The sequence below is a fragment of the Microtus pennsylvanicus genome, chromosome 6 (assembly GCF_037038515.1).
Source record: "Microtus pennsylvanicus isolate mMicPen1 chromosome 6, mMicPen1.hap1, whole genome shotgun sequence".
NCBI classification, from domain to species: Eukaryota; Metazoa; Chordata; class Mammalia; order Rodentia; family Cricetidae; genus Microtus; species Microtus pennsylvanicus.
In genome coordinates this window covers 123,424,358-123,450,099 of record NC_134584.1, presented here as the reverse complement: position 1 = coordinate 123,450,099, position 25,742 = coordinate 123,424,358, and the positions used below count along the sequence as shown (strand labels likewise).

Here is a 25,742-nt window from a genome sequence, read left to right as displayed (position 1 = left end):
CGCGATTACCCTTCTGTTTCACTGTGCAGCGCTGACCAGGGAACCACCAAGCTGCTAAGCTGATTCAAACGTGTAGTAGGTGTGGACACTAGGAGGTCAACTGTTCTACACACTACATCTTATAACTAACAATTATAATAAATTTTTGGTACATCTCATGGTACTTCCTATAAAACAAACATTGCAAAAATTTAATAATAAAAAAAATAAAACCAACATTGGGATGTATGTCAACCCAATTCCATTAGCTTGTCATCGTACGACAGTTACTTTTTAGTCACAGAAGCTTAAGAAATATGAATAGAATAACGTTATACTTGGTGCTTCTCTATTTCTAGCTTGGCCTTCTAAAGAGACTACCACTCCCCATCTTCCCAACCTTCAACCTAACAACCTGAAAGATCTCACTACTTTTAACTCCAATGAAGCTTCCTCCCTAACTTGTCTTCTAATCTTTTAAATAAATGTCAATATCCAAGTCATACATGTAATTATTTTAGAACATAAAAATCTAAGTTCTATATTAAACTTACTTGTTCTTTATTTGGTAGAAAGCACTGATGGGAAATCCAAGCAAAGTGAGCTAGTTTTAGTTTATCTTCCCAGGAAGTTGTCTTGCTTTTAAGCTTAAAGGAAATGCCAGAATAAACAGCAGCCATGGCTACACGTCTTCTACTGTTAAAAAGAAGAGAAAACAGTATTATAATAATGTCTAACTGAACAGGCACCAAAAAATGACGCTATCTTTAAAAAAATATTTATGTATATGTGTCTGAGTGTATGCATGTAAGAGCCCAAGATAGCCAGAAGATCCTTTGAGACTGGAGTACAGAGAGTTATAAGCTAGCCACCACGCAGGTGCTAGACACTGAACCCAGGTCCTCTGCAAGAGTTGCCAGTGCTCGTAACTGCTGAGCCATCTCTCCAGTCCCCCACTTACATACCTTACATATGGGGACAACTGGGAAACAGAGGAGGCAGGCAGATCTTTAGGAGTTAAGAGGCCAGCCAAGGATACAAAGTGAGACACTGTCTCAAAATTTTATACATGAATATATAAATATAGAAGTACATTATGTAAATATATATTTATACAATTATATATTATATAGTGTATTTATTATACCTGTAACATAACATTTATATGTATAAATAAACTAAAGTATATATTTAATTTGAACCTGGATTTCAGCAAAAACAGATGATTATAAATACTCCTGCTGTGATCACAGAGCACACAGAATATATAGATTCAACAAGGCAAATTAGTGTGTAAACAACTCACAGAATGATAGTCACCATCCATGAGCTAAGATTGAAAGACATTTCGGCAAATAGCTTTTAAAACGTATTGTGTCTTAGGATTAGCTTTATTAAGTAAGCAAATAAGCAAGCAATATAGTACTTGAAGCACTGCTTCTTCTCCAGGGTAAAAGAATCAGGTGTCGTGGTGGTGCAAATAGCTTAGCAGTTAAGAGCATGTCCTACTTTTATAGATAGAGGACCTGAGTTCAGTTCCTGGCACCCATACGACAGCTCATAACTATCTGCGACTCAATTTCAGGGAATCCGGCATCTTCTACCCTCCCCAGGCACCTGCATGCATGAGAAATAAACAAGCAAACAAACAAAACAGGCATCAATTTCAATAGAAATGCTGTTATTTCTACTATAACAAAATTTCTTCCACATGCAGAGCTACATTAGACTACAAAACATATACGATTTAAAAAAATGTAATAAAATTTTAAGTAACAAGGGGAAAGCATATACATTAACAACCTACAATTACTATGAAACCCACGCAAAGCTTTTGAGTTTCTTCAAAGTCATAAAAATTCGTCATTTTCAGTAAACAAATTAGCTCAGAAAAGATAAACATTCACCACACTGCTGTGTCAAGGCAAGAGAACATAGGCTGCTTTCAGAACTGAGTCGCATCCCTTCCCGCCCGTTGCCCTCGGAAGGAGCTAGGGCAGCAGTTTCACAGGGTCGCCTATCAGATGTTTACGCGTAACAGTGGAGAAATCATAGTTACGAAGTGGCAACAAGATAACTTTATGGTTGAGGGGTCATCACAACACGAGGAACTGTATTAAAGGGCAGGAACATTAGCAAGGTTGAGAACTATTCTAGATCCGGAGACTTGGTTGACTCATTGGTTAAGATTTCTTAACGCTTCTCCAGAGAAGCCAGGTTCGAGTCCCGTACCCCACAGTAGCTCACAGCCCCGGTAACGCCCTCTTCCTGCCTCTGCAGGTGGACACAGACACGCACAGGCGAAACACTCAGACAAATTAAAAAGGAAACTTTTTAAAAAGAAAGTTCCAGGGGGCTGGAGAGATGGCTCAGTGGTTAAGAGCACTGACTGCTCTTCCCAGAGGACCCGGGTTCAATTCCCAGCACCCACATGGCAGCTCACAACTGTCTGAAGATCAGTTCAGTTCCAGGGGATCTGACACTTCACACCAACAAATTTAAATAAAGTTAAATAAACCATAAAAATATTTAAAAAAAAAAAAGAAAGTTCCAGACTGATACCTTCAAATCCTACTAGCTCGGATCGGGGTTCTCTGCCGCCCTAGCCCCAAGATCCCTTAGACGGGGCGCGCGCTCTCAAGCCGGACTCTAAAGTGGGGTTCTCTCGACCGGGGCTCCCTCGGGTCCGGGCTCTCGCCGCGGCTGGGGGAACCCTCTGGGAGAATTCCCTCGGACGGGGCGGCGGGCGATCCCTCCTCGCACCAACCTCTCCAGCGGGGTTCCCTCCGGGGCTGGCTGGCGTCCGGACGGCGTTCCCGCGCCGCCTTCACCTGGGACCTCCACCGCCACGAGCCGCACGTGAGGGAGGCGCTTCCGGCAGACGTTGACGCCAACGGCTCGGGGCGGGGAGGGGCGTCACGCAGACATCGCTAGCGGAGCGCCGAGTGCGCCCTGGCCGCGGCGTCGCGCGTCCGCGGCCTAGCCCGGCGTGCCCGCTCCGTCAGGCGGTCATGGGGCGGCCGCCAAGAACCGCGGCGCGGCGCGGTGGGACGTAGGGTGCGGGGACCCCGCGAGCCGGCCGCGCTACGGAGTCCTCGGGCGGGACACCCGTTACGGAAGCAGCCGGTGCCGGGGCGGCGGCGGGGCAGCGGGAGCCGCCTTGGGATGTTCAGTGAGTGCGGGCGGGGCGCGGGGCAGGAGGGGGAGGGGAGGGGGCGCGGGGGAGGGGCTTGGGGCGGGCGCGCGCGCGCGGGCCCGAGCGACCCCGCACGTGGCGGCCCCGGCCGCACGCTCCCGGAGACCCCGCGGCCCCGCCGGGCGCCCTCGCGCCGAGCCGACCGCGAGCTCACGGGGGCGCTCGGCGGAAGTGGCCCGCAGAGGGCTGGCTCGCGCCTGCCGCCGGGAGTCGCCGCCCCGCGGACCCCGCAGGCGCTCTGACTCCGGCGTCTAGAGGTGAGTGAGTTTTCCCCGGGCTCCGACCCCGGGCTGGCCCGCAGGTGGATGGTTTCGGGGCTTTGCCGGGACCGGGCGTTTGGTGACCCGCTGCAGCCTGGCGGGCCCTGCGGGGAAAGTGAAGTGGGAAGGGAGTCCGCCTGCTCCGGGTTCAAGACTTCGTGGCTGCTGAAACTCGGAGGGGCGGAATGTCACGGATGGAGTTGGTGACCGCAGAGACGAGGATTGCAGCCGTGTGAGCTCGCTCGCTGCCGCAGTTTCTCCTCCTGTAAAATGGGATGGTGATTTCAGACAAGACTCGGCCGGTACTGGTGGCGCACTCTGTAGGCTGAGGCAGAAAGATTGCTGCGAATTCGTAGCCAATCTGGTCTACAAAGTGAGTTCTGGACCCACAGAGACTTGGTCTAAGTATGTATTCACACATATGGGAACCTTGTTCTGTGAATTATAAAGCTTAATATAGCCAGAAAAACAGAAGTCAGCTTGTGCCTTGAGTGTTTTGCCATCAGTAACAAATTAGGTTTACGTGTTTTGGAACAGTCTTTTCCAACTGCGAGTTGTGTACTTCTGTCCCTCCGAAGAGAGGTGAAAAGGCTCTCCTGACTGCTCGGTAACTGATAATTTCCGTTGTTTCTGCAAGAATCTGTGGAAGACACGGGATAGAGGAAGGGACTCAGCTTTTTTCTGACTTGTTTTAGCTTGATCTTGTGTGATGCACCGTACTTGAAGTCACTTTCTTCCCCATAGCCATCAGCATCTCAAGCGCTTAGCTTCCAGTGTTCGTTCTCAATGAGTGTTTGCCTTTGTGCTCCCCTAGGACTCCAGGGTGCGCTCAGTAGGAGCGTGGGGTGCTGTAAAGAGTGCAGGCTCAGACACTGCATCCAGATGGTTGGGTTCTCATCCGGGAGCTAGACGGCTCTGCTTTCCCGTCTGGAAAATAGTACGTGCCCAATAGAGTTGGGAGGACAAAAGCAGGTAGTATGTGGGAAGTGGCTAAGAAGTGTCTAGCAATGGAATATGTCAAATCAACGTTAGTTATCGATGGCAATGTGGGGACCACGGTGATGTCACATACTGTGATGGTGCTCTAAGCAAAGACTAGGAAGCCATGGGAAGACGACACATCCAGGCTGAGAGCATCAAGCCAGGCGAGCAGTTGTGAGGTGCCTCCATCCATTGGAGAGGGATTGGCCAGAGCCTACGTGAAAGACGAGCGTGCCTGCAGAACCCCCAATAAAGTGAGACCGAATCGTGGGTAAACAGGCAGTTCAGAGCAACCTCAAAATAACGCCGTAGGGTTTTATTTTTTCGTCCTTCGCACCAATGACAACAGTAAGTTTTCAAACTAGTACAACACGTGGTCTCTTTAGAAAGGACGTAGTAGAGTGGTGTTGGGTTGAAATAGAGAAGGCCATCCCTTCCTCTGTATCTAACTTAGTGTAGACAGGCTTTTTTTTCTTTGGTTTTTTGAGACAGGGTTTCTCTGCAGCTTTGGAGCCTGTCCTGGCACTCCCTGTAGACCAGGCTGACCTTGAACCCAAAGAGTTACGACCGCCTCTGCCACCCAAGTACTGGGATTAAAGGCGTGCACCAGCACAACCCACCACAGATTTTTTAAATCTGATTTTCGAAGCTTAGAGACCACTCAAACAAGGCATTAATAAACTATGTGTTATTCTAGACAGTAGTCTTTCCTAAAAACCCTTTTTTTGGTGTTTGTCATGTAGCAGGTTAGAAGGCTGGTTTCTCTGAGAAGTCTCCCTGTGATTAGAGGCTGTCATTTCATGTTGTGGTCTCTGCCCCCAGGCACACTTGATTGTTTCTCCAACACCAAGATGCTCTTCAGGAAGGCATACCATGCTGAAGCAAGCCCAGTGTACTGGTTTGGGGCTTTAATTCACCCCACCAAATCAGTTAACAACAACAGAAAAGAAATGTTTGCTGATGACTGCTGGGGTCACGTCTCAGAGAGCACAGGCACAGCGCACACATAGTACACAGAAAACAATCTGGAAACAGCAGTTTATTCTTGTGGTCCAGGTGCAATGGAGGCAGTGGCAGGAGGTTAGAACATTCAGGATCAGGCTGGCTATGTACAGAGTTAAGGCCATCGTGGGCTATATAACAAGAACTCTGACTCAGGAAAAAAATACTGTAACCGAAGAATGAAAAGGTGCTTATTGGCCGGCGGTAGTGGCACACACCTTTAATTCAGCGCTCCTATTTGCGAGGCAAACGCAGGAAGATTTCTGAGTTCAAGGCCAACCTGGTCTACAGACAAAGTTCCAGGACAGCCATGGCTACACAGCGAAACCCTGTCTTGAAAAGGCCAATATAGTGTGGACTAAGACCTCCAGCAAGAACAGCGTGTATGGAGTTGAAAATTCAGGAAATGCTGTGAAGACTCCCAGGATAACTTAGTGATAGAATGCTTGCCTAGCATGTGGGGAGCTGCAGGTTTAATCTCTATTCCCCCCCACACACACACTATTTACACCGCCTCCCCCCCCAAGAAAAAGAACTTATAAAGTTGTATGTGGTGACTTGGTACATAAAGCAAAATGCTTTGGAAAGTCAGTTGCATGTCTTGTTTATTTTGACTGTTTTGAGTCAGGGTCACACTGTATATATAGCTGGGCTCACCTGGGACTCATTTGCAACAGTGTCCCCATCTGTGCCTCCTCAGCACTGAGGTTAAAGATGTGTCCTGTTGCCCAGGTGGAACAGAGAATTTGATAATCCATAATAGTTTGTTGGTCATAGATACTGGTGTTTTAAGATGTGTATATATAGTTGGAACAAAATTGTACCACAGTTTGATACGTATATTGGCATGCCCTTCTCTGCCGGTGAAGTTTTATGTATGTGGTGGTTTGAGTGATGATTGGCCCCATAGATTTGTGTTTGTGTGGAGTTTTTGTTGTTGTTTTGTTTTTGAGACAGGATCTCTCCATAGCCTTGGCTGTTCTGGTTTTCCTGGCTACCCTCTGTAGACCAGGTTGGCCTGCCTCCTGAGTGCTAGGATTAAAGGTGTGCATTCCTACAAGCCAGGACTAACCATACCCAGTGTTGGTTTTGTATTTAAGTGCTTGGTCCTTGGTGAAATTGTCAACCTGGGGAAGGATTAGAAGGTGTGTCACTGAGGGTTGTCCTTGATTTTCAAAAGTCCGTCTCTCTGCTTCCAACTTGTGGGCAAAATGTAAGCTCTCAGCTACTGCTCCAATACTGTCCTTGCTTGTCTGTGTGCATCGAACTCACAGTGATCCACCTGCCTCTGCCTTCTGAGTGTTGAAGTGAAAGGACATCATCACAAGCTATTTCACATCACTATTTTTTTTTCCTCCATCATAAACGAACAGTTTGACTCTCTACCCATGCTGGCCTATGTCCGCATACCCTAGGATTGGGATTACAGGCGTGTACCATCGTACCTAGTGACTCCCTTTCTTTTTCATGTTGGTTTAAAAGTTAAGAATACGTTCCCACTGTACATGGTGGTGATGCACATCTTTAATCCCGTACCTGGGAGCAGATCTTTTTGAGTTCAAGGGCTGCATGGTCTCCAAAGCAAGTTCTAGGCTAGCCAGGACTTCATTGTGAGACCTTGTCTTAAAAACAGAGAGAGAGAAGGGAAAAAATAAAACCTTCTCTGGGTAGACTCCCCTCTGGAGAATAGTGGTGGTAAACAGCCTGCCCTGGAGCAAGAGAACTTAGAGGTAGGCGGATATTGGGATAGTCCAGTTGAAAAGTGCTTTGTGCGGTGAGCAGAAGGTGCAAATGATTCTGTCTAGAAAGTATTCATTTAATATAGGAATTAGAGATTTCTTAAAGGGGTCAGGGTATTAAAGAGTATAACTAGATTTCTTGTTTTAATGATGGGTAATAGCGCCATTAAGTTAAGTAGGAGGAGGCTGAGGTAGGATGATTTGTTCCAGTTTGAGACATACATTGGTTTTAGGGTATCACAAAGGCCGAATTCAGCAGTCATGGGACCATAAAGGGAAAGGAAAAACTCCCATTAAGGTGAGGAGACACAGTCTTTCAGCAGCTCATAAGGAGACTGATGTGGAATCGCTAGGTTAGGATGTTGGAGACAAGGTTAGTTGACCAGAGGAGATGTTGAAATCTTGAAGGTGGTGATAAAGAAATCAACTTATGTGTATGAAATCTGCACACAACATGCATGCACTGCCCTTGAAAGCCAGAAGAGGGTGTTAGACATCCCAGGGACTAGAATTGCAGACAGTTGTGACCTGCCTTGTAGGTTCTAGGAATTGAACCCTGCTCCTCTGGAAGAGCACCTCTGAGCCATCTCTCCAGCTTAAGAAAATTGTTACTGATGTCTGTTGGGTGTTGTGGTTTCTAAGTATGAACTTCATAGATACCACCACCAAAACTCCAGGTTTTTCATTCTGAACCCTGACTGTAGCCTCATTTGCAAGATCCTTTATTTCTTCCTTTCTATTTTTGGTGTTTTGATCCGAGACAGGTTTCTCTGTGCATCTCTGGCTGTCCTGGAACTCTGTAGACCAGGCTGGCGTAGAACTCACAGTAATCCACCTGCTTCTGCCTCCCTGAGTACTGAGATTAGAGACATGGGCCATCACCACCGAACAAGATCTTTTATTTCTTAAGGATACCTTGGGAGAAGGCACAACTACTGTAGAAGAATATTGGAATATTTGAGCAAAGAATCACTTTGAAAGACAGTTCTGCTTGGAGGGAGAGAGAACCAGAAGTTCATACACTACTCGGGGGTTACATGCAGTGAGTTTAAAGTCAGCCTGGGATACATGAGACATGGTCTGAAGGGGAAAAAACAAGGTTTTTCAATTCCATGAGATGTCACTGAAACTACATAGTGTGTCTCAGTTATTTTTCAACTTTGATTCATTTTTTCACAGAGCTAATTGAAAATGCTCTCGTGACAATGCAAATACTGGGTGGGGTCCACTTTGGTGACCTTTTGGATAAGTCTTTTGTTCCACGGGATTGCAGGTACCTGTTAATTCCGGTACTTAGGAGGTTAGGCCAGGAGAGCCTGAATTCAAGGTCATCTTCAGAGACTGTAGGGTCAACTTGGGTTACAGGCGACCCTGTCAAAAATCAAAACCTAACAAAATGGGGGTGGGAGGATTAAATTAGATTGAGTCTTTAGCAAGTATTTTATTTGACATCTCAAACAAAAACTTTTAGACTTTTTAAAGCATAAATTCACAATTAGAAAAAATACTCAGCCCTCCATACCCCCAAAACTGGCCCTTGGTCAGCAACTCTTCCAGAGCTAATTCGAGAGGTGTGTAAAGTTAGCGTCCCTGAATTTACCTTGAACACATTTTATTTGAAGCTTCCATTCTAAAGGAATGAACTATGTCTATATAGTAGTATATTGGCATCTCACAGAGCTGAGTGGTTACTACTTGGCTTGTCTTAGCAGATTGGTATGTTCTCTACCCCTGTATTTGACAGTAAGTGGGTGAGAACAGATGCAGTGTATAATGATGGACCAGGTTTTTCCAGGCCCTGCTCCAACATCCTCATTTTAGGGAAGTGTAAGAAAAGTCTGCAGTTTGTCCTTCCTGGTGATTACCTGGAGCGATCGTATAAGATTTTACATTGCTACTTTGTTGAGTGTTAGTGGAACAGAAGCATTCATTAAGATACAGGAAGAAAACGGTATTTGGCATCAGTTTTGTGTGAATTGAAAACTGAGAAGTCTGGAAATTTTAACAAAAGATTGTATAATTATATCCAAATCCCTTTATTTTATTGTTTTATTAATGTGCTGGAAAACTGGGCAGGTACCTCAAAATTGCAGTGTAAGTCTCATCTGAGTCTTAAGAGGCTTGGTTCTATTTTAAGGCACCACCCCCCACGTGTCCATTTATGGATATTTTACCATGGAAAGCCAATTGCTCTGAGGGATTCTTTCATTATTTTTCTTGAAATATGTGCATCAGAATAGAACCAGCTAAGCTGGTTGGATCATATCTGTGGTATTTATGTTCCATGTGGGCTATAAACACAATTCCTGCTGAATTCTTGCCTTGAGGTCCTTTGCCCAGAAGCTGGCTTAACCTCCTGCCATCAGGGTCTCTTATAGTAAAGGCAGAGTTGCATGCAAACAATCCCCACTTCAACCTGTTAGTGTGGGTAAATTCATTGACGTTAGTATTTACAAACTAAGTTTTCTCAATTGCAAATGTAGCTGAGCTTTCCTATTTGTGTTTTGTTTTAGTTTTAAAACAAAACTAAGCTGCATTTTATGTAGCCTGAGCTAGACTTGATCCTCCTTCCTTCACTTCTTATAAATTTGGAATATAAGTTTGGGTTATAAATTTAGGTTGGAAGTTTAGATTGTAAATTTGGGCCTTGGCAGCTGTTTTCTTTGCAGCTTTAGCATCTCCTCCCTCGCCTGTAGAGACATCTGTAGGCACATAAGTAACGTCCTATTTCGAGAACACTCATCTCACGGTCTGCTCTCTGAGTGGTTGTCTAGTGTCTCACAGGCAGTGTTCTTTTCCTGTCAGAAGGGCTTGATTGGAGCAAGGCATTGGTGGCACACACCTTTAATCCCAGCACTCAGGAGGCAGAGACAGGCAGATCTCTGAGTTCGAGGCCAGCCTGATCTACAGAGTGAGTTCCAGGCAGCCAGGACTACACAGAGAAACCATGTTCGGGAGTGGGGGGTCAGGGGAAAAGGGCTTGCTTGATGGGAATACTGTAAATTCACATGGGTACATGTACATAGTTCCACGTCACCAAAAGGTCACAGTGAAAAATCTGGAAAGATCTTAGTTTTTTTAAGTGTAGAATTGGACTAGTTTAGTAGGGTTTGAAGCTAGGCACTCTGGAAGAGATTATCATCGGGTATGTATAGTGTGATGTGGCCAAGGCTGGGTGTCTTGACTGTCTTGATTGAACTACACTTGGAAAGGGTCATAGAGTCACTGCTGCTGTATGTATTTGGTCCCCCACCCCCAATCAGAATCTCCAAGACTGGGGTTACTTATTTATACACGTAAACACACTGCCGGGATTCTTATATAGCTAGGTAAGCCAGAGAGTCACTGGTGCATCAGAATGAATGGTTATATTGAATAGTGGCCACAGAGAAACAATTATTTTTGGCTTCATTAATGGACAGGAAGAGAGATCTCTCAAAATATCAGAGCCCTTGTGCTAGCAATAAAAAGGAAACATAATTAAAATAGCTCATCAATACACTAAAAGAATAATAAATCATCATGAAAAGGAATGTCAGTATTGGAAATTTATTCATGCTTTGTTAGATAACCAAATTACAGCCATTGCCCTCCTTTCTGTGCTGTCTTGGACTTTGTGATAATCCAGGGTTAGAAACAGTTTGTAACATACATATGCTTTGCCGGGCGATGGTGGCGCACGCCTTTAATCCCAGCACTCGGGAGGCAGAGGCAGGCGGATCTCTGTGAGTTCGAGACCAGCCTGGTCTACAGAGCTAGTTTCAGGACAGGCTCCAAAGCCACAGAGAAACCCTATCTCGAAAAAAAAATAAATAAATAAAAATAAAAAATAAACATACATATGCTTTGGTCCATGTGACTCCAGCCTTCTCTGTTTCCCTTGCTATGTGATTTTCAAGAAATTGGAGAGTTGGTCTTCAGAGTATCTCACAAATCAGTTTAGAGGGGAAGAGACATTTACAGATTACTCTGGAAGCAGTGTGTTAGTCAAATAAGCAGGGAAAATGTGCTTGGCTAATCATGCATAATACACTCAAAGGATTTGTAGATGGATAACAATTAGAGGTTAAGTCTTGAAAAGTATTTAAAGAAAAAACATAACAGCTGGAGAGATGGCTTGGAGGTTAAGAGCACTGGATGCTCTTCCAGAGGTCTGGGTTTGACTCGAAGCACTCATATGGTAGCTTACAGCCATCTGTGACTCTAGTTCTCTCCTGGCCACTATGGGTACCTGACAGAAAAGTAGTACATAGACATACAGCATTCAGGCAAAACACTCATGCACATTTTGTTAAAAAATAAAGTTTTGAAGAAAGCATTTGTTTTTTCAAGACAGAATTTCTTGTGTAGCCCTGGCTGTCCTGGAATTCACTGTGAAGACTAGACTAGCCTGGAACTCAGAGATCCACCAGCCTCTGCCTCCCGAGTGCTAGAATTAAAGGTGCCACTATTCCCAAAAGGGTGCCACCTCTCCTTGACTATTAAGATATATAAGCTGCAGTGACACCTTTAATCCCAGCACTCGGAGGCAGAGGCAAGTCGATTTCCTTGAGTTTGAGGCCAACCTGGTCTACAAAGTGTGTTCCAGGACAGCCACAGTGGCTGTACAGAGAAACCCTATCTCGAGAAACTTTATTTATGCTGAGTATGGTTGCACACACCTTTATTCCCAGCACTTGGAGGGCAGAGGCATGTGGATCTCTGAGTTTAAGGCCAGGCTGGACTACAAATCGAGTGACAGGCCAGCCATCACTACATGGTAAGAACCTGTCTCAAAAAAAGAAGGAGTGAACGAGCTATGGGTGGGGGATACAGCTCGATGGTCGAGTGTTCACCTGACTTCTGCAAGGCTCTAGGTTCCATCCCTGGAGCCACCAAAAAAAAAAAAAAAAAACTCCCTTACTAGGTTCTTACCTTGTCTGCATCTACTTACCCAGTCTGTTGGTTTCTCGGGCCTTTGTTCTAACGCTGCCCCCTTCTAGAGCTTTTAACAGGTTCGCTACTAATGAATAGCTCTGACAGAGCAGTAGAAATAGCCTGATATTCAAACTAGGCCTGCCTGCTTGGTGCTAGGTGCACTAATGAAAAGGTTCATGGAGCTGGTTGAATAACAGTGTTATTGGGAGTAATCTGTAGGATGTGTTACCCGTGCTGTCTCTGTTTCCCATCAGTGAGGCTGGCTATATGGCCTTTGGAAAAACATGAAATGGAACAGAATGCCAGGCTTGTGTCCTCACTGGGTCATTTCAGTATCCATCTTTCTAGCTGTGTGATAGCTCTGCCGTCCCTTACAGTCCGCTTCCTGTGTTCCTTTCCCACAGGTCATGAAACGAGGGCGCACGGAGCAGGTTCAGGTGGCAGTGTCCTGCTACCTCAAACGCCGGCAGTACATGGACTCAGAAGGCCCCTTGAAGCAAGGCCTAAGACTATCACAGACTCCTGAGGAGATGGCAGCCAACCTCACAGGTACCAGGGTCCTGTGACTGGCCTGAACAGGAGCTGTCAGTGCCCACATAAGTTCTCAGCAAAGGGTAGGCTACCAAGCCTCAGTGAGCAACTCTTAGTGTCTCTGGCCTCTAGGCCTTTCCTGTCCTTCAGAACTGTGCTCACTGGACTTCTGAACCTTCCTCAGAGCGTCACGATTCTTTTATATGTACCTGATGGTACGTGCAACCTTTTTACCCCTCAAGACTCTGCTAGCATAGAGCTTTGCTCCTAGAAGTCAGTCTATAAAGTGATTGCATTCTGCAGGGTTGACAGTTGGAAATACTGTTATCATAAGCACTTCCGAAATTTTTAAATTTCATTTTGAAATCATATTTCAGAGCTAGACATAATGACTCAGACCTTTAATCCCAACACTTGGGAGGCCAAAATGGGAGAGTTGTCATAAGCTTGAGACCAGTTTAGGTTACAGAGTGAGATCCAAGCTAGACTAGGCTACAGAGTGAAGCTGTCTTAAACAGCCATCGGGCAATTTTAAAAAAGGAAGGAAGGGTGGCTCCATCGGGAGTATCAAGTCATTGTTACCATACGCAAAGGTTGTCACCTAGCTTTCCTATGAGTTCAGGGTTTATGATACAGGTTTTTTGTCCTTCCATCTCCCTCTGGTTTTTGTGAAATGGATTCTCACAAGGCCCAGACTGTCCTTGAACTCTCAGCAAGTCTCAGCCTCAGGTATATGCCACTAGGCCTAGCCGGTTTTCTTATACTGAATTTCTGTACAGTACTGGTGGTTTGATGTATTTCAGTAAATTAGGTGTTTGCAAAGGACACACTAATGGCTGTTGGTATAGAGTTCTCATTGTTTATGTGGCCCTGCTCTGGCTTCCTTCACATATCCAGAGGGGCAGCTTCTCCCTTCTTTGCTCCTGGACTTGTGCTTTCCTTGAACGGATGGCTCCTGCTCCATCCTAGCAGCAGCAGACCCCGTGGTTCCTCTTCACAGCGCTGTCACTCAGTGGCCTGATTTGCTTTAGGGCAGACTGCCTTTGCTATGGAGAAAGTGATGAAATGTTTGAAACCTGAAGAGGTCCTTGACTTCATAGAGGAGTATCAGAAACTCAGCAGTCTACCTCCATGTTCCTTTTAAGAGATACCTGGCTGTTCCCTGTTTGAGCTCCTCGGGGATATCCTGGTGAGCAGTTATCAACTTGTCTCTAGTGGGCTCCTCCACTTACCAGGTTTAGAGTAATCTCTTAGGAACTGCCACAATTTTTTGGAGTGCTCAGCATACATGCATAGAACCCTGAGCAATAATTCTGCCTTTGTGGGAAGAAGAGAAAGTACCTCTGCAGTTTAGATGCAGTGGCTTGTTTTCAAGAGGCCAGCCGGAATGGAGAAGTTGAAGTGGGCTGATTGTGCTATTGAATCCTGGATTTTCTGATTCATGAATGATCTGAATCATTGGTCTTCTCTTTGCAGGCTTTCATTGCACATGTGCTTTAGGCCAGATGGTAACAACCCTAGAACTTGCTCAGATTCCAGCTGCTGGGAGTCCATGCTGAAGTACAGCTGTAAAGGGCCATGGTGGACTGAGCTTTGGCAGGGAACCTTAGGGTCAGGAAGTAGAGGAAATAATCATTTACACTAGGTTGGCAGGGCAAGCAGGTCTTGCCAAAAGCTTGGTACTCCCCACCTTATGGTCAGATTAGCCAATAGCAGAAGGAATGATCTATTTTCTGAGGAATTATAAGGAACACTCCTGTCAGGTTAAAGGAAGACATGTGAGATCTGGAGATAGATTTCAGGACCTTGACTGGGTGCTAAGTATTGCTAAAGGGTCCAAGTTAGAATTAGATACACTAGCCAAAAATCAGCATAGTCAGAGGGTAACCAGGAATCTGAAGGGTTTTGACTGATGAAGGGGAAAGAGCACCTGCTGGAGGGCAGGAACTCTTCTTCACACCCTTTTCTGTGCACCATGTTTTGATTCCTTCAGTTCTACTGTGTTCATTACCATCCCTCCATCCACATAATAGTGGCTAGATGTGATATAAAGAAGACAGCTTAGCCCTTGGCCCCTAGCTTCCATCTGGAAGTCAAGGTTGGTACCTAAATGGGTACCTCCTGCAAGGAGTTTGAGGGCAACCTTCTCTATTTATAGAGCATCAATGACTCTAGACATTGTGTGAAAGTTTGCCTTTAAGTAACAATAGGAATCGAGAACAAAATGGTGTAGACTCTACACTGGATAGTGCAGAAAGCTTGAGTTTCTTCTTTAGGAAGCATAAACTCAGGCTTAAGTGTGATGGCATACTCCTATAATTCCAGCACCAGGAGCAGAAAGATTAAGATTCCCAAGTCAGCTGGGGCTACATAACGAGACCCTATCAGGAAAAAAAAAGTATAAAGTCAAAAAAGTGCATGTTTACATGCTAAACATTAAGGCCCCAGGCTTCTCTTCCTGTCAGCTACCCAAAACACTGCAGCCAACCTAATTCCCCAGGAAAGCTAGTGAATAACGGTTTGATGGATTATGACCTGCCCGGGACTGCAGACCAAAGACACTCTTTGGGAAACTATTCCTACCATCCTAAGTGATCAGCTATATTCCCATTATCCCTATGGTGCTCTTTTTCACACCCAGGGCCATAAAGCTCTGGGGGAAATGTTTCTCTTGACAGCTGTCCATATCATAGTTTGAAGACAAGAAGATAATGCTGCTCTTGAAGAAAGAACATTTTGAGAATATTTTTAAATGCCAGATAGCTAATGATAAAAAGGATTGTGAGCAAAAATAACTGTTTTCTCCTTTGGAAAAAATAAAGGAAAAATCAACAAAAAGGTTGAAAGTTAGGCTAGGTGTGGTGGCACACACCTTTAATCCCAACACTCAGGAGGCAGAGGCAGGGGGATGTCTGAGTTTAAGGCTAGCCTGGTTTACAGAGCAAGTTCAGGACAGCCAGTAGTACACAGAGAAACCCTGTCTAGAAAACAAAAGGGGATGGGGGGGATTGAAAGATAAAGAAACCTTCCTGTTAGTAAAGAAAAAGGATGAAATATAGAGAAAAGATTAAATGATTTTCAGAAGATCCAACTTTGAAATCAGGAATCTCAGAAAAATAGAAGATATGATCAGAAACAAAGACTGTTTCTCTGAACTGGAAGTGTGACCTCTCAAATTGACGAACCCAGGTCATAACACACCGTAACATGCCAACATGGGTTAGACATTTCTAGGTAAATCTTAGGAATATTGTGTGCCTGTCCTCTCTTCACTTAAGGTATCTTACGCTTTCTAGCTTTTATTCCTCTGCCCTAGTTTTATGGAGTATCAGGAGAGTAGGGAGACAAACAAGTATTGTCAATCTGCCCCAGTCTACCGAGACCCTAGAACATCTTACTTAGAGATGCCATTGGACTCCATGCCTTGTGTCCTTCCTGCTGCATGGTATAGATAGTAACTACCTTCCTGCCTCTGTCTTGTGTGTCTTCCTCTTTAGTCCAATCAGAATCTGGTTGTGCCAATGCAGTGTCTGCAGCCCCTTGCCAGGCAGAACCCCAACAATATGAAGTACAGTTTGGACGACTGAGAAGCTTTCTCACTGGTAAGTCCTTTTTAAGAAACCAAACAATGTAGGTGTCCTCAGAACCTCTTGTATTACAAGCATAGTGTTAGATTCTAGAGAGTCAGGTACTTTTTTGTTCAGTGGTTGTTTGTTTTTTCAAGACAAGTATTTCTGTGTAGTCCTAGCTATCCAAAACTTGCTCTGTAGCCCAAGCTAACTTCAGACTCAGAGATCCTCCTTCCTCTGCCTCCTGAGTGCTATGATTAAACATTTGCACCACCACACTTTTAACGCAGTTCTTGTGTGCAAATGGAATTTCTGTGAGAGTTAGATCTTGAGGTTGAAGTTCACAAGGATAGAGAGAGCTCTGTGTGTTTCTATTTACTGTTTGCCGGTGACCTTTGGTTTGACTTGTGTATAAATGAAAGACAAATTAGCAATGGAGAAAAGCATCCTTTAAGTGAAATGGGTTTGAAATGTACATCATCGTTCAGAGTAGTGCTCATGAGTCGGATAAAGAAGTTAGCTGTTCCCATTTAGGCAGGCCATAGATAGAATGACACAGAGACACAAAATCAGTGGATATGTCTTCATTTGCTTCTTAGGCATTAATATGAGTTTTTAAATAAAGATGGTTACTTTAAGAAGAGCCATTTAACCCACTGGTAGTGGTCCATGCCTCTAATTCCAGCACTCAAAAGGCAGAGGCAGGCGGATTTCTGAGTTCAAGGCCAGCCTAGTCTACAAAGTAAGTTCCTACGTAGCCAGGACTGTTACAGAGAAAAACCCGGGGGGGGGGGTGGAAAGAGCCATTTAGGCATATGCCACCACTACCCACCCCCCCCAAAAAATAGACAAATATCTAAAAGCTGTGTTTAGAAAAATAGCCCTGGGCAGTGGTGGCACAAGCCTTTAATCCGAGCACTTGGGAGGCAAAGGCAGGCAGATCTCTGTGAGTTCAAGGCCAGCCAATTTCCAGGACAGGCTCCAAAGCTACACAGAGAAACCCTGTCTCCAAAATAAATAAATAAAAATAAGTAAATAACTGAATAAATAAAAACCCAGTGATTAACCTAAAAGTAAATACTTTGGGTACTGGAGAGATGGCGGGCTCCGTAAGCAGTTAAAAGCCCATATTATTCTTCCATAGGAACCGAGCTTGGTTCTCAACACCCAATTTGGGCAGCTCATAGCTGCCTGTAACCCATCTCCAAGGGACCCACCTCTAGCCTCCATGGGCACCCACACAGATGTAGGTTGCATGCGTGCGTGAACATGTTCACACACACTAATACAAATTAAAAACTTTAAATTTTTTGATAACTCCCCCCTCGAGTGAATGTCCTTGTGTTAATCTAATGACAAAAATTCGTATGAAGAAACTGACCAAAATAAAGTCTCCATCCATTCTGTGTGTACAGTCATCCTGTGTTACTTGACTCGCATAATAAACCTATATTTACATGGTGTAGTGTTTGGGATGAGGGTCAAACTGTTATAGAAAGTAAAGATTTAGTTAAAAAGTATCTATTACCTTTGAACTGAAAGGATAGATTCTATTATATCTCAGAATAGAACTGGGTAGGTGATCCAGTGATATAATCCTAACACTTCCAAGGGTACGGACTTTTATGATAAGGGTTATATTTTTTAAAAAATATTTATTTATTAATTATGTATACAATATTCTGTCTGGGTGTATGCCTGAAGGCCAGAAGAGGGCAGTAGATCTCATTACAGATGGTTGTGAGCCACCATGTGGTTGTTGGGAATTGAACTCAGGACCTTTGGAAGAGCAGGCAATGCTCTTAACCACTGAACCATCTCTCCAGCCCGATAAGGGTTATAGTTGTAGTAAAAAAGTATGTGGAGATAATAAAGGTTGTTCCTAACTAGCTTTGGTTTATTCAGTTTTAAATGGTTATATCTGTTGCTCTATGGTAGAGTTTTCTTACCGTTACAGTGAGGGATTTCTTCCAGCCTGCCTCTCATTCATTCAGCTTGTATTTAGATGGAGTCCTTGCGAGGCAGTGGTGTGAGATTTGCCACGTGTGCTGTCTTTGCAGAATATCCTGACCGGTGAAGGCCACACATGTGCGCTCCCATTGTGGTTGTGGTCTGCTCCATGATAGATGATTCTAGGATGACCCAGTAACAATATGTAGTTTTGAGTCATGGAGGTATAGAATAGTTTTTAAGAATTTTATTACAGCCTGGACTACTTTTTCAGTGAAGCCTTACATTGCGTTGGGTTGGAGTTGTGCTAGTGCACATTTTCGTGGTCACATCTGGTGTTTATCTAGATCCCTGCTGTGGAACAGCTCACGGTTTTTAAAAATAGGCTAACAGAGCATAGGTACTAGGTTACATTTTTATTCAACTTACTTCAACATGAACAAACATTACACTAAATTTGAAACCTTTCTGTTTCTGTATAAAATCCAAACTCATTACAGTAAAAGACAAGCAAAACCCAAAAAGCAGTAAAGTTCAAGTTAACGGTGGCTTTTGCTAAGGCTAACTTTTGCCCTCAGGTGTCTAGACACTGCTGTGGCTCTGAGCGAGTTGGGCCTGGCTTGGTTGTATGGTACTTGTGCTGTGAGGTGGCTGCCCTCTGCCTCACTGTATCTGCAGAGCCCTTCCCTTAGACATTCTGTCCTCACTTGCACACATACTTAGTCCACGTGCACCTCTTCTCCCGGCCGTCTGTGACAGTTAAAGCCTGGCTTAGCATTCTTTATCATTATCGAGTTTCATGACATTAAAATTTCAGACTAATGAGTGTTCTCAATAACAAGAAAATACCTTACTTGTAATTTATCACCAAGATAGGAAAGTTTTATATTTTTCACCAAGGAAGTCAAGGCTTTAAATGCATATTGTCATCATCACACAGGACAAATCAGCCTGGTTAGCCAATGAGCTTTGATTTTACCCGTGACTACAGTACTCATAGAACCAAGGCTAAGTGGCATTCAAAAGATTTTTTTTTTTTGAGACAAGCCTTTTTACTCTGCATCCCTGAGCAGTCTGGGAGCTCACTATATAGGTCAGGTTGGCCTCAGACACAGAGACCTACCTGCCTTCCAAGTGTTGGAATTTAAGGCATGCACCACCACCCCGGCTTGCCACCTGGAAGATTTTGAACATACTTAGTTCTAACTTGAAGCCTATCAACATAAAGTCTTTGTGAAGAACACAGTCTGCCTAGAACCCATCTAAGGACCCTCACAGGCGTGGGTTTCTGACCTGAGAAATACTGGGAAGGATGCTGGGCTGTGGGTCTGGTCACAGCTGCCCAAGACATGGCCAAATCCCCCAACAGTGACTGAACCTCAGAGTCTGCTCTTCCTTGTTTGATTGGGAAGTCTTTAAGACTCTAGAGTCTGTGGGCAGGAAGTGTTGGGTTACTGCCTCTAGGAGGGCATCTTGTTTCTCCAGTGTTAATGGGTGTGAGTTTTTGCTGTTTCTCATTGCAGATTCTGACTCCCAGCACAGTCATGAAGTTATGCCTCTCCTCTACCCCCTTTTTGTCTACCTCCACCTCAACCTGGTCCAGAGTGGCCCCAAAAGCACAGTAGAAAGCTTCTATAGCCGCTTCCATGGAATGTTCCTACAAAATGCAAGCCAGAAGGACATCATTGAGCAGCTGCAAACCACACAGACCATCCAGGACATTCTGTCAAACTTCCAACTTCGTGCATTCCTGGACAATAAGTACGTGGTCCGTCTCCAGGAAGATAGCTACAACTACCTTATCCGCTACCTCCAAAGCGATAACAACACTGCCCTGTGCAAGGTGCTTGCCGTGCACATTCACCTGGACGTGCAGCCTGCCAAGAGGACAGACTACCAGCTGTATGCCAGTGGTGGCTCCTCGCGCAGTGAGAGCAGCAGCCTGGAACCACCAGATGTGCCCAACCCTATTCTGCAGAATGAGGCTGCCCTGGAAGTCTTGCAGGAAAGTATCAAGCGAGTCAAGGATGGACCTCCTTCCCTCACCACCATCTGCTTCTATGCCTTCTATAACACAGAGCAGCTGCTGAATACTGCAGAGATCTCCTCTGATAGCAAACTTCTGGCTGCTGGATTTGACAATTCCTGCATAAAGCTCTGGAGCTTGCGGTCCAAAAAGCTGAAATCAGAGCCCCACCTTGTGGACACATCTCGTATCCGTCTAGCCTGTGACACTTTGGAGGAGGAGGTAGGGGTGCCACTTACTCTTTCTTGTAGCTCTTTCCTGTTAGAGTGCTCTTCTTAAATAAACCTGATCTGTTTTCACCAAACAGTGGTCCCCTCCTAGGTAACCAGAGCTGGACTCATGCCAGATGATTTAGCCATTGATCTTGCTCATGCCTAATAAATGCACATTAAAGCCCTTCTTCCAACACTCAGCATTATATGAGTAGGCAGTGTTTACCACTGTCTGAAAAGCATTGAGCCTAAACAGATCATCAGCTGAAATTGACTTCAGGATCTCGTTACTTGTTTGTTGTTCTGTGCACTCAGATGTACACTGTGCAGGTTCCAATAGGAACAGGATTGCTAGTTAAGGGTCTGCATTTAAACAGTAGTGAATATTGTCTTCCCCTGCAGAAGTCTAGGCTGCTTTACAGCTTGCCCAACATAATATACACTGGTGACGCCAGCACCTGTCCTAGCTCTGTGTGCCAAGAGTGTTCTCAGCCCCACTTTGAAAAGGGACATGTGTTGTAGAACTGTGATGTCTCCTCCGTCAGTACAGCAGCCTGTTGTCAGGTGGAGTGGCTAGTCTAGGGTGGCCATCAAAGTGCAAACACAGTGGCCTGTGTTTCAGTCTTTAGAGTCACTATTGTGTAAAAACTTGGGCTGAGAGAGACAGCCTCCATGATCAGCTTCTCTTGAATACCCAAAAGCTTTTGCATTTTCCAGCCTGAAATGTATGTAGTAGCCATTTTGAGTAATTACAGATACCAGTGTTTAACTTCCTCAAGTTTCATGCAAATGGGAAGTAGTCGTTTGCTTTTCCTTAATAGTTTTCTAATGGAAGAAGCAATGCCTACTAAAAAGGTCTTCTTTCCCTGTGCAGGAACCAGCAAAGCAAGTACTCAAGAATCCTGATTGTCTTCTAGTTTAAAACTCCTTGTAGTGGAAAATCACAACCATAGTATTCAGGAGCTTCCCTCTGAGGGAGTGGAGGGGAAATGGATTTATACAAAGGCTGCAGCCTTGTGGGCAAGGGCTGTGGAAGCACACGTATCTCCAAGTGTCTTCTATTTTCATGGGGGGAAATATTTCCAAGGGTGACATGAGTCACTTGGCTCTGTTTTAAGCCTCCCCCTCCTTACTGTCTCGCTCTCTATGGAGACTGGGCTATCCTCAAACTCAGAAATGTGCCTGCCTCTGCCTCCTGAATGCTAGAATCAAAGCTATACGCCACCATGCCTTGCTGTCATTCTCAGTCTATGGTTTGTTACTTTAGGAGACATGTTCGAGGCTCTCCACCTTCCTGTTCTTTCTTTTCCTTTGTTTTTCTGCCCCCCACCCACAGTCTCTGTAATATCAAAATCTTGATGGTCCTCCTAAACACTGGCATTGCACACATAAGTTCCCATGTCCAGCTTTCATGTGTCAGTGTTCACGGTCTGTTAGAGGCTGTGTACTCTGCTTTACAGTTCCTGTGCAGTTAGCTTTTATTTTGGCTCAAGTCCTTCAGATTCCTCCAAAGCAGGCTCTCGTTTTGTCTCAACTGGTCTTGATCTCAGGATCTGCCTGCCTTACTTTCTTGGTGCTGTGGTTAGGTGTATACTGCCAGGCATGTCTAGGTTTCATTACATGGAATAGAAACAGTGAATAACTTGACTTGCAAAGTAGTGAGAACTGACGGCTAAAGTGAGCTCCATTAGGGAGACTCTAGGAACTTAATATCAATTCAGAAGTCAGTCTTTTCAAAGATACCCATCAGAATTAATAGTGGATGTTCCATGGGCTTGCTTTTAAGTCAGATCCTCATTCAAAAATTAAGACTCGCAAAAAGTAATTTCTTCAATCTGGTGTGACCTGTGGTTGGGCATTGTCAGCTGGAGCGACCACGAAGGGCAGACATGCCCTCTATGACAGATACTGCTTCCTAGGCCGGCCCTTTTCCTCTCTCAGGCTTATATTCATTGTGAAGCCACTAAATATTTTCTTCTTGTGTGTTTTACCACCCTACCCACCATGTTCCAGGAGAATGAGGAAGACAATACAGGCACAGAGATGAAGATCCTGCGTGGACACTGTGGCCCGGTATACAGCACACGGTTCCTTGCAGACAACTCGGGGCTGCTCTCTTGTTCTGAAGATATGTCCATCAGGTACTGGGACCTGGGGAGCTTCACCAACACTGTGCTCTATCAGGGACATGCCTACCCTGTGTGGGACGTGGACATCAGCCCCTACAGCCTGTATTTTGCCAGTGGGTCCCATGACCGTACTGCCAGGCTCTGGTCCTTTGATCGGACGTACCCGCTGAGGATATATGCAGGACACCTGGCTGACGTGGACTGTGTCAAATTCCACCCCAACTCAAACTACTTGGCTACAGGTTCCACTGACAAAACTGTCCGGCTGTGGAGTGCCCAGCAGGGCAACTCAGTGCGGCTCTTCACAGGGCACCGAGGTCCCGTGCTCGCCCTTTCCTTCTCTCCCAACGGTAAGTACTTGGCGTCCGCTGGTGAGGACCAGCGGTTAAAGCTGTGGGACTTGGCCTCTGGGACACTTTTTAAAGAACTGAGAGGCCACACAGACAGTATCACCAGTCTGGCCTTTAGCCCAGACAGTGGTCTGGTTGCCTCTGCCTCCATGGACAACTCTGTGCGTGTCTGGGACATCAGAAGCACGCCCTGCAACACACCAGCTGATGGCTCTTCGGGTGAGCTTGTGGGCGTGTACACTGGACAGATGAGCAACGTCCTGAGTGTCCAGTTCATGGCCTGCAACCTCCTCCTGGTGACTGGAATCACACAAGAGAATCAAGAACATTAAGTTTTTATTCAGGCAGCAGACTGGGTGGGGCTGGGGCTGGTCACAGTCCAAGACTTGCTAAAACTGAATCAGTGATTTCAAAAGAGCCCTCACCTACCACACACTTAGCCAACACAGCCCTGGTGCACAAGACTCCAGTTGAGAGCTGGATGCTCAGCTTGAGGCCTCCTGGCTGTGTGCAGGCACCTTGCTTTAGCATCTGTCTCTCCCAGTGGGGTCACTGGAACAGTTGCAGAACTCCCCTGTAGCAGCTGTAGACAGTGTCTCCTATGGCTTCTCGAGGAAAACGGGGACAGGAACTAGGAAAAGAAGGGATGATCTAGCAGTCTTTCTTTTCCATACTGATAGAACCAGGACTTTTTTATTATTATTATAATTAATTATTATTGAGAAGAAGAAACCTAGCACTGGCAGAGGTGTCTCTGCTTGTATCTGCAGGTTTGACTCCTGGCACTGGCTATGATACTTGGAATTTTGAGGTTCAGGGAATTCACACTTTGGTAGCCCAGTGTATCAGGAAAAGGGCCACCGTATAATGTGCTTAGCCGAACATGGTGGGAAAGAAAGATTGTTTATTGCCTGCACTCCTGTCAGTCCTCCTCTCCCCTGGAGAGATGCTGTGGTGGGCAGAGGGTGGGCCTCAGCCCTTGAGTCGGTTGTCCAAGGTTCCATCCCTAGCACCATGAACAAAATTATGATAAAGAGTAATTTTGAGTAAGTCACGGGATAGACTTCAGAGTACTGATGACTGCTTATTCTGGGGTGTGACTTTCTGGTGTCTTTCTCCCTCTGATCTGCTTCCGCCCTCACTGCAGCACCAGTTCAGTGAACCGGAGCGAATCATGAGTGCACACTCACAAGCGTCAAACCATGCTCTAAGGACAGAGGAAGTTCTGATGGTGTGGACAGGATTAAATATTTCTGTTTTCTGAAAAGAGTTATTTTGTATTTTGTTTTCTATTAAAATGTATTTAGTTTCCAAAAAAAAGTGTGGCATCTCATTTATGTTACGCCAAAGTCTGGATCCCCAAAACATCACCACAAGACTATATCTGATGCAAAAACAGAGTCTTTATTGTAAGTTAACTCTGGTCCCTCTGTCAGTCCAAAGTAGCAAGACAGTACAGGAGAAACCCCAAGCAAGGGAAAGAGGGAGTTTATATAGGGAAAGAAGCTTGGGGAATTCCATTGGGATTGGCTGCCTCTGAGTGGGGTGAAGGGAATACCAGACTTCCAAGTTTGGGATTGGCTGCCCCCTATGGTGTAAAGGGATTTTCCGGGTTTGAGGGGGGAATGCTAACCCTCTAGGGGCTCAGTGATTGATCTCTTTTCCCTGTTCAGGGATTGACTGGTTTTGTGTCAGGCAGAGATGGCTCTGATTCTGGGGCCAAACTGTTTCTTTCTTTGGTTCTTTTTACCCTTTTTGACTGTAATTTTGGGACCAGGGCGAATATCTTTGGTATGCCTGAATCTAGAGGCTTAGTATATTCTTTTGGTCCTGGTTTCAGGGTCCGGGGACTTTTCTCCACCTCTAGGTTTGGGAACAAAGAGCCTCTTCCCCTGACTCTGGTCCCATTTTCAGGGTGTTTCTTTCCCTGGCTCTGAATCGGGAGCCAGGCCACTTGGGGGTTGTGCTAGGGCTACAGACTCACTGAATCTTTAGGGGCCTGGACCTCTCAATTTATACTTTGAGAATAGTCAAGTGCATCACTGGTCCTGGAAGGGTGCCTCACCTTTCTTCACAGTAATGGCCTGAGCATAGGTCAGATCAGCCACAAAGCAAGTATGGTGGTCTATTTTATTCTGTTCAATTTACTTTTTGTCATGTTTCTCCTGGTATCTAGTTGGATTACCTACATCAGTAATACATCCCATGTTGTTAGCTGCTGATGAGAGATGACCATCTAGGAGAGTCCCACTGTAGCTAGACATGTTGGTGTATACCTTTAATCCCAACACTTGGGAGACAGATAAAAGTAAATCTCTATGAGATTGAGGCTAGCCTGGTCTACATAGTTCCAGGGTGACCAAGGGTACATGGTGTGTGACACTTTGTGAGAGAGAGAGAGAGAGAGAGAGAGAGAGAGAGAGAGAGAGAGAGAGAGAGAGAGAGAGAGAGAGAAAAGAAATAGAAATAAAACATCCCATTGTAAACTATAAGAGGTCTAAAAGCTAGATAAATAAATTGTTGAGCTGGGCAGTCATGGTGCACGCCATTAATCCCAGCATTCAGGAGGCAAAGATAGGCCGGCCAGCCTGGTCTACAGAGCAAGTTCTAGGGCAGCCAGGATGGTTACACAGAGAAACCCAACTCAACAAAACAAAAATAACGAGTTGTTGAGCAATTCCAAAAGGATGGGTGTGGTGGCCTCTAATCCCAGCATTTAGGAAGAGCTGGAATTTGAGACTAACCTGAAATGCATCCTGTCTAAAGAATAAACTACAAAAACAAACAAAAAAGTAATGCTAAGGGTAAAAATAGGTCCAGAATTTAGAGGGGTTTGCTTAATGTATCATTTTAGTCTACTAGAGAAATACAAATTCTGTTTATGCCAAGAGATGATGGTCT

General features: G+C 45.1%; 2 protein-coding genes across 9 annotated transcripts in view; one reads left to right on the top strand and one right to left on the bottom strand.

The window, feature by feature from the left end:
• Positions 1-2,925, bottom strand: part of Urb2 (URB2 ribosome biogenesis homolog) — a 28,976-nt gene extending 26,051 nt beyond the window's left edge. Inside the window, exons 1-3 of one of the 5 annotated variants that reach the window (XM_075977639.1) lie at positions 2,542-2,925; positions 1,489-1,596; positions 534-675 (exon numbers count right to left, since the gene is read on the bottom strand). In XM_075977639.1, the coding sequence (XP_075833754.1) occupies positions 534-659 (126 nt within the window). In that variant the 5' untranslated portion in view covers positions 660-675; positions 1,489-1,596; positions 2,542-2,925. The remainder of the gene's footprint in view (positions 1-533; positions 676-1,488; positions 1,597-2,541) is intronic. The other 4 variants (XM_075977642.1, XM_075977638.1, XM_075977640.1 and 1 more) reach the window with 4 other exon arrangements.
• Positions 2,926-2,946: 21 nt separating this feature from the next.
• On the top strand, positions 2,947-24,155 carry Taf5l (TATA-box binding protein associated factor 5 like). 4 transcript variants are annotated; one of them, XM_075977646.1, is made up of 6 exons: positions 2,947-3,151; positions 12,479-12,623; positions 16,103-16,207; positions 19,648-20,372; positions 22,376-22,841; positions 23,989-24,155. In XM_075977646.1, exons 2-6 carry the CDS (start codon positions 12,482-12,484, stop codon positions 24,000-24,002), a joined length of 1,452 nt encoding a protein of 483 aa, XP_075833761.1. In that variant the 5' UTR covers positions 2,947-3,151; positions 12,479-12,481; the 3' UTR covers positions 24,003-24,155. The 4 variants fall into 4 exon arrangements, with proteins under 4 accessions (XP_075833761.1, XP_075833758.1, XP_075833759.1 ...); XM_075977643.1 differs by having other exon boundaries at positions 2,948-3,151; positions 22,376-24,155; XM_075977644.1 differs by lacking the exon at positions 2,947-3,151 and adding an exon at positions 3,251-3,432 and having other exon boundaries at positions 22,376-24,155.
• The last annotated feature ends 1,587 nt before the right edge of the window (positions 24,156-25,742 follow it).

What these genes read in the sequence shown, in the direction of transcription:
- Taf5l (XM_075977643.1), top strand. Translation starts at nt 12,482, where the DNA reads ATGAAACGAGGGCGCACGGAGCAGGTTCAGGTGGCAGTGTCCTGCTAC. An exon ending in GATGGCAGCCAACCTCACAG is followed by an intron (nt 12,624 to 16,102) that starts GTACCAGGGTCC and finishes CTTCCTCTTTAG; the next exon opens with TCCAATCAGAATCTGGTTGT. An exon ending in GTGACACTTTGGAGGAGGAG is followed by an intron (nt 20,373 to 22,375) that starts GTAGGGGTGCCA and finishes ACCATGTTCCAG; the next exon opens with GAGAATGAGGAAGACAATAC.